This window comes from Rhodamnia argentea, chromosome 5 (genome assembly GCF_020921035.1).
Source record: "Rhodamnia argentea isolate NSW1041297 chromosome 5, ASM2092103v1, whole genome shotgun sequence".
Taxonomy (NCBI): domain Eukaryota; kingdom Viridiplantae; phylum Streptophyta; class Magnoliopsida; order Myrtales; family Myrtaceae; genus Rhodamnia; species Rhodamnia argentea.
Window position 1 is genome coordinate 2,276,128 of NC_063154.1, and position 7,691 is coordinate 2,283,818.

General features: G+C 40.0%; 1 protein-coding gene across 1 annotated transcript; it reads left to right on the top strand.

Annotated features, from left to right (window-relative positions):
* Nucleotides 1-644: 644 nt before the first annotated feature.
* LOC115743820 (em protein H5-like) lies at nt 645-1,502 on the top strand. The gene is made up of 3 exons (XM_030678794.2): nt 645-864; nt 1,119-1,367; nt 1,432-1,502. Exons 1-2 carry the CDS (start codon nt 681-683, stop codon nt 1,286-1,288), a joined length of 354 nt encoding a protein of 117 aa, XP_030534654.2. The 5' UTR covers nt 645-680; the 3' UTR covers nt 1,289-1,367; nt 1,432-1,502.
* Nucleotides 1,503-7,691: the final 6,189 nt, after the last annotated feature.

The window sequence follows — 7,691 nt, forward strand, 5'->3', positions numbered from 1 at the left end:
ACTTGTGTTAACAAACTACTACATGTGCTGAGGGGAATGAACCCATCTTACTTCATTTGACTGACTTAATTAATTAGCTAACCTCTATTTTTTTATTTTTTGGTCGAAAGCTAACCTCTATTCACCTATAAAATTTAAATTGACTTGTCTACTCTTATTACTAATGAATTCCCATGTTTTCAGAAGGTGCTAAAAATGTAAAGATTTTCTCGATTAAGTAAAATCGATATGGGACTTTTCCATAATTTAAAATTATTTTTCTAAAATAACTTAAATATCTATTTTATTGAGAAAAAGTAGGTAAAAGTTAAATTCTCTCTCAAAAGTTATATTCCAGATCGACCTACTCAATTATTCATCAAATTGGCCATAAACAGAGACTTTAAAATTGCTCCACCGGCTTGAAGAAGTAGAACGTGTCGGACAATCAGCGACGTCCTCGCCTTCCCGGCGTCAAAACCACACGACTCGTGTCATTCACTTTGCGCATGTCATCCCTGCGAAACGAACTTGTCACTCGTCCCCCCTAACCCATGCCCGCCGCGTCACCCTCCACGTGTCAGCGTCGCTCCGAGGACGACAGCGGCAGTTCGGTTGGCTCGCCGCTTCGGCCTCTCTATAAATCCACCCCCTCGCCGAGGTAAACTGGCCATCATTTGAATGTGGTGGTTCGACGTTGCATGTACGGAAGACACGTAACGCCAACAGTGAGAGCTTGCAGAGGGTTTGACAAGAGAGGGATCAGGAAGATGTCGTCCCAGCAGGAGAGGGAGGAGCTCGACCGCCGCGCACGGCAGGGCGAGACGGTGGTCCCCGGTGGCACCGGCGGCAAGAGCCTCGAGGCGCAGGAGCACCTCGCGGAAGGTAAATGCTCTTGACCCGTTGACCAGAATAGTTTCGTGATCCCCCATATTTGATTTCCCTTGTTCCAAGATATAGGTCAAACGCACCCCAAAAGAAAAACTTTTACAGTTTCTTTTTGGTTTTAATTACTCGGACGTACCCCGTGAGTTATTTAGTTCTTTTGAATTAGAAATCACTCCCTTTTGACGGATTTATTTACCTCTTGTTTTTTTTTTCCTCGTTTTCCTTTTGTTGACTGGTGTTATAATTTGTAGGGAGACACAAAGGAGGGGAGACGAGGAAGCAGCAGATAGGGCCGGAAGGGTACCAAGAGATGGGCCGCAAGGGCGGCCTGAGCACCACCGAAGAGTCCGGCGGACGGAGGGCGGCTCGCGAGGGCATCCCGATCGACGAGTCCAAGTTCAAAACCGGGAGCCAGAGTTAAAAACGAAGGAAAAAAAGATAAGAGATTAGGGTTTGCGGACTGTCGAGATCGTGTCTGGTTTTTCGTTTTTTTGCGCTGTTCGAGGAGCGCAGCGCTTTTGGTCGTTGTGTATTTGCGCTTTCTTGATCGGCGGACAGGGCAAATCACCGTAGGTTAACTGTACTCTCTGTTCGCCTTGTTTGTTGCTGTGATCTGATCTGAATGGTTCTTTTTTCCGAACTTTGTCGGAATCGTCTCGTTCGCTATTCACGTGATTGCATGCCTTGCACGTGCAATGCCAAAGTTGAAAAGCCATAATACCGAGAGTGGGAAAAAGTCCTCGTTCTTTCTACGGCCCGCTTCCGTGGACTGCTTCTATTGCGAAATGAAAAGGAGATCGGTTTAGAACGAACTATGATCGGAATACCAAAGATAAGGGATGGTCACCTCAAAGTGAAAAACTTGAAATTGTCGATTGAGGGTTCCAGTTTAGACGTCTGGTCTCGTATGATATCTTTCATCGGATTCCCTTGAGCTCTCTTCATGGGGAGAACAAAGGAGGAGTTACAGACAATCCAACCATATATTACTTCGTGAATTTGGTATGGTCAACATATGTTTCTAACTGATTTTGTTTCCTATTTAAAATTATGGGAATGTCACGAAAAACTTCAATCGTTACGCCTATAACAAATTTATTCGAAACTAATTTTTTTACCATCAAAATCTTTGATAAATTTACCTTACATTAGAATTTATCTTATATTACAAATTTATCCTACATTAGAATTTATCTTATATTAAATTTCATTTAAGCTTAGTAGGCCGATCTTCGAGAAGATCCAACTATCGAATCGGACAAAAAAGAAAAGGTATTCTATCCCCTAGGTGGCAAAGCAGCCTTTAGAGTTTCGAGTAGAGCTCGCTTCCTCACTCGTTGAGAGAAGGTGAGCAGAACCTTGTATAGGTTGGGCAAAGCTTGAAGAAGCGAGCCCCTTTCAGAGAAAGCCATTGTGCGCTAGCCTAGCTAGCTAACTTCAGTTAGCTGTTATCTTAGTTGTAGCGCGCCTTCCCTAGGGCCGTGACTCAACTTCCGTAGCTCCTTGTTAGGAAATTGGTCCTCGACTTCGAGGATTCCCCAATGATTGGGAGGATTTCCTTTCCCTCACACAACGATTGGAAAATCCATTTGAAAATCAAAAGGGTTAATATCACAAAAAAAGTATAGACAAACTCTTTCTAAACTAGTACACATCCGATAAATTTACTTTGAATAAGCCTCTGATAAATTTTTCCCCAACCAATGTCTACACATAACTTTTGGGTAAATTTATCGGAAATGTACCGATCTATAGTATATTAATTCGGGTAAATTTATAAAAGATGTATCGGTTTATGGTAAATATATCATTGATGTATGAGTTTAGGGTTTTTACGCGGTATTAAACTTTTAATTTTCACATGAACCTATCAGCAATGTAATGGTAAAATTTAACAGAGATTAACAAATGATAAGTTTGTCATATGTATTAAATTTGAGGTTTTTACGGTAAAAAATACGATAAATTTGTCACGTTAATACTAGTTTGGAATTTTTTGTGGTATTGACCAAACTACTCTATGTTATGTTTCCTTCTATTGCGGAACCTCAAAAAATGAAATGTGCCAGCTCGGCCCACATTCGTCGTGCATGGCACCATGGCGGCCCGTTCCAATTGTGGAGCGACCAGTGCTTAGCACCGACCGTCGAGCCGAAAGGGACAGGCCCAAAATTTGAGAAGAAGGCCTAGGCCATTTGGGCCCCATCATCTGGCCCCACCAAACACGAGCCTCGTCTCGTGTGGGCCAAGCCTTGTAGAAGTCCAGCCTGGCCCATTTGATACCAGTTTAACGCCTGTACGCGATTTGTATTCTTGAGCTTTGATTTGGGATGCTATGTAAGACGTTAGTGCCTCCCCCGCGGCTAGGAAAAGAGTAATAATCCTTTGCGTGTCATGTAAAATGTATTAACTAGCTGCAAAATCACTCGAACATAACAAAAGATATTACTCTCTGCTATGGCCCGACCTAATGCATCTACGTTGTTTGGTGTTTGCATTTATAATCAAGATAAGGCTGAATACGATAGGATATAAAATCCATGAATTTTTCTATATTCTTAATATTATTTGGTGAATTATAGCAATAAATACGCATATTTTCATATTCTACCATATGCATTATTTGGTAGGAATTGTATATTTTATTGTCAATGAATCTCCCACGATTTGTTTCAAAAAATAAAAATAATAATTTTCCGCTATTCACTGTTAAATTAATCACAAATGGACACACGGAGACAAGCTCCAATAATAAACATGATTATTGTAGGATCTAAACTTTAAACAGCAAAGGAGTTGAGTTTAACATTTTAGAGCCAAAGGTTCAACTACGACAAAATATAAACACGCTACGGAGACATCGACAAGATCAATCCGCCATCGGATACCAAACTAGTAGGAGAAAAAAATACACAGTCATTTGCCTTCACAATTCAAAAAATATATATTGAGATTCGACTCCCACGCCGCTTTCTTAATGTTTCGACGTGAACTAGAGCGTACGAAGTATAGTGAGCTTTTACTTTCTTTATGCTTTCATGAACCGTCGACACGACCCGGAGAGTCACGAAGGCGAAGGAGGTTTCAACTTTCTTGTTACTTTCACGAACCTCCGACGTGACCCAAAGAGTTACAAAAGAGAAGAAGTTTCGATTCTCTTACCCGCGATTAGCTTGAAGGATTCGAGAAGGTATTGTTATTCAGCTCATGTGATATCCATCAAGCTCAATGAAAAAATGATTTCTTATGAAAAATCGTAATATAATATAATATCTTGTCCCTAGGAAAACATCTTCAAAGTACACCGATTAGTTACAAAAGGACTTTTGTTTAGTGAGCATACGGGGAACTTCGATGGGAACCAAAGAACCATGGACAAGAATCGTGAACCAGAATAATGGAGGAGAAGAGAAAAGAGAGCTAGGGCCTTTTAGAAATCTCCTTGCCCCTCATTTTAGACAATTAAAAATGTTGCGCGGAACAAGCGATCGAACAATAAATAGATAGAATAAGAAAACTAATCAGATACCATATGTACGTGGTTCGGTCGTAGAGACCTACGTTCACGGGGAGAGTAGCAACAAATTCCACTATAGAACGAGCGATACACGAGATTGCAAACCACACTCGAGTTACTTAAACACTCTCGGTATTTCCCAGCCCCAATTACATTCAAGAACGCATATAGTGTTTAGATCTCAATTCATAGCAAAATAATCTCGCAAAGGAATTACACAAATCTAACCTCAAAATTTAATTGGCTTCAACATTTGAATTCTTGATGTAATTCCACGAATAAAACAAAGTCCCATTGTCAAGCACTCGCTTAGAAACGACGCTTCAAGAACTCTTGTAATCCAACTTGCGGTGATCATTTATATATACGAAACCTACTTGACCGAACATAGGTCTTGAAGTCTAAGTTTGACTTTTTCAATTCTGGGTGTCACTTTCACATGAAAAAATGATATCTACAGTGGATTTAAGTAACCATAATAGATAACGATTAAAATATTTCCTTAACTTTTAATTCTCCTCCCTTTTTATGACCTTAGACTTTTCTCTTGTTCTTTTTTTTTTTTTTTCATGATAACAGTCCAACATATCTTCGGACCCCATCATGCCAATATATCACCGACTGCAATAAGGAACAGCTTTCATTCTTAATCAAGATTCGGATAATATTTAACTTTATCTTGAGTCGGATTTCGTCAACAGGCTTCAACTCGAGACACAATTTCAATAATCTCCACCTTGGCTCGACGTTTGAGCCAAATCACAATCGCTTCGCTAGTATCCAAACTCCACCACTACTACTCTCCCACATCCCCTATGGGCTCAACCGCCACAAATATCGTCTAAGTCTAAGCCGCGCTTGAACTTCGTCATAACCGTGAACCTCATTAGAATACCAACTCTACATGCACTTTTAATTGCTCCACAATAACTTTCTGATTAACCACATATAAAGCAAAACCTTCATTACATCTATATCTATCATAAGATCGAATATGTACCTTGTCGATATCGACAATTAAAGCAACCGTTGGCTATATAGGCTCCACCTCGCCATAAGCATCATCTATGTCAATTATTGCGCTAGTATTCGCTACCTCATGAGTTTTTAGTTGCAACTCCACCTTAAGTTGAACACCGTCCATATCCATATGAACACCGCTATAATCACTCATAGCCTGAAGTGCTGGAGACTCGTCAAACGTAACTTCTCCGTTGATGACAGATGAGTTTAATTCCCGGCACCACAACCGATAACCTTGCTCACCTTGTGCATAGCCTAGGAACATGCACTTCTTTGCACTTCCATGGAGCTTACCATCACTAACTCGAATATAACATGGGCAACTAAATATTATAAGAACAGAATAATTAACAATGTTACCTGACCATACTTCTTCGAGAGTCCGATATTCAATGCACAATCGATGGGAATTTATTTATCGGGTATCTCACCATACTAAGCACATCGCCTACAGACCTCCTAGCCATACCAGCACTAGATAGCATTTTATGGGCTGTTTATAGTAATGTTCTGCTTATCAATTATGCAATATGTTGTGATTCATTGGCACTAGTGCGATGTCTCACTATGCCTTCTTTCATGCAGAAGTCATTTAACAGCTCCGAGCAAAACTCCATGCTTTTGTCGGTTCGTACATGCTCGATTGTTTTACTAATCTCCTTTTTGATCAAAGCTTTCAACCAACTGATCCCGACAATAACATCAAACTTGTGCCTAAACACAAACACCTAGGTTCTCCTCGAGTAGTCGTTAATAATTGTTAGTATAAATCTGGCACTCTTTCTCGAAAGAAACCGCGACAACCCGCAAACATCCAAGTGAAGTAATTTTGCAATTTCTGTGGTTTCTTTGATAGTCGCACTATATTGTACTCTCCGCCATTGATCTAAATCACAACACCTGCATACATTCGGTCTGTCGGCACTATAACCACACGATAAATTTTTTTCACTTAGAACCTTCGAGCTTCTCTCGCTAATGTGTCCCAAATGCATATGCCACAATTTAGACTCTCGAACGGATGCATTTGACGTCTCTCGGGCGAATTCTGTCATTGTCCCATCTTAAAGCTCATACAGGCCATTATGCTTGATTTCTTTCATTATCATCAAGCCACCTCAAACAACCTTCAAAATTTCACATTCTCAAGAATACCGACACCTAGCTAAATCCATGACACTCAAGGAAATCAGATTTTTCTTCAACTCCGGAACATGCCTAACTCCAATTAATATTCTCACAATACCGTCATGCATTCCGATTCTAACATCACCATCACCTATAACATCGCATTCAGCGATGTTCCCCGTCCGCACTTTACTATTATCCATGCATTGATAAGTAGTAAACTAGTTCCTATTTGGTGTAGCGTGAAACGAACAACCGGAATCCATAATCCATCCATTAAACGACGAATCATTAGTGACAGACAATACAACATCAATATTATCCGAGTTACCATTAGCTATAGCTGCAACATCATTCGTAGATTTAGCTCTAATTCCCTTGTTCATTTCGTGTTTCAGCTTAAAACAATTCTTTCTAAGATGCAATCTCTTGTCATAGTTCCAACAAACAGCATCACCGGCCCTAGATCGATTGCGTCTATTTGAATTCATACTACTTCTGCTAATACGAATACCGGTTCTTCCTCTATTTTCACCTACTAAAGCAGTAGATACAGATTCACCAGATTCTCTTCTACGGATGTTTTCACTTAGAATTAAATCTCGAATCCCATCAAACGTCAAACTTGTTGATCCGGAGAAATTACTAACGGCAATAAATGTAGTATTCTAACTACCAAGCAATGAGGAAAATAGAATCAAAGCACATACATCATCTTCAAAGTCAATATCAATTGAACTCAATTAGCTAACGATTACATTGAATTCATTGATATGATTAGTAATCGACGCATCTTTGCTCATCTTCAAATTAAATAGACGTTGCATCAAATATACATTGTTGATCGCAAAAGGCTTCTCGTATATATCCGATAGGGCTTTCATCAAACCCGCAGTGATCTTTTCTTTGACAATATTAAATGCGACGTTATGAGCCAACGTCGCCCGAATAACACCCATCGCTTGTTTATCCAACAATTCCCAATCAGCTTGCTTCATTGTCCCTGGTTTCTCCCCGGACAGGGGCAAGTACAACTTCAAATATTTTCACTTTAATTTCTTTTGTCGCCATCGATTCGCTTAAACTCAAACAAGCCTAGCTCCGGTATTAATTGTTGCGCGGAACAAGCGATCGAACAATAAATAGACAGAAAAAG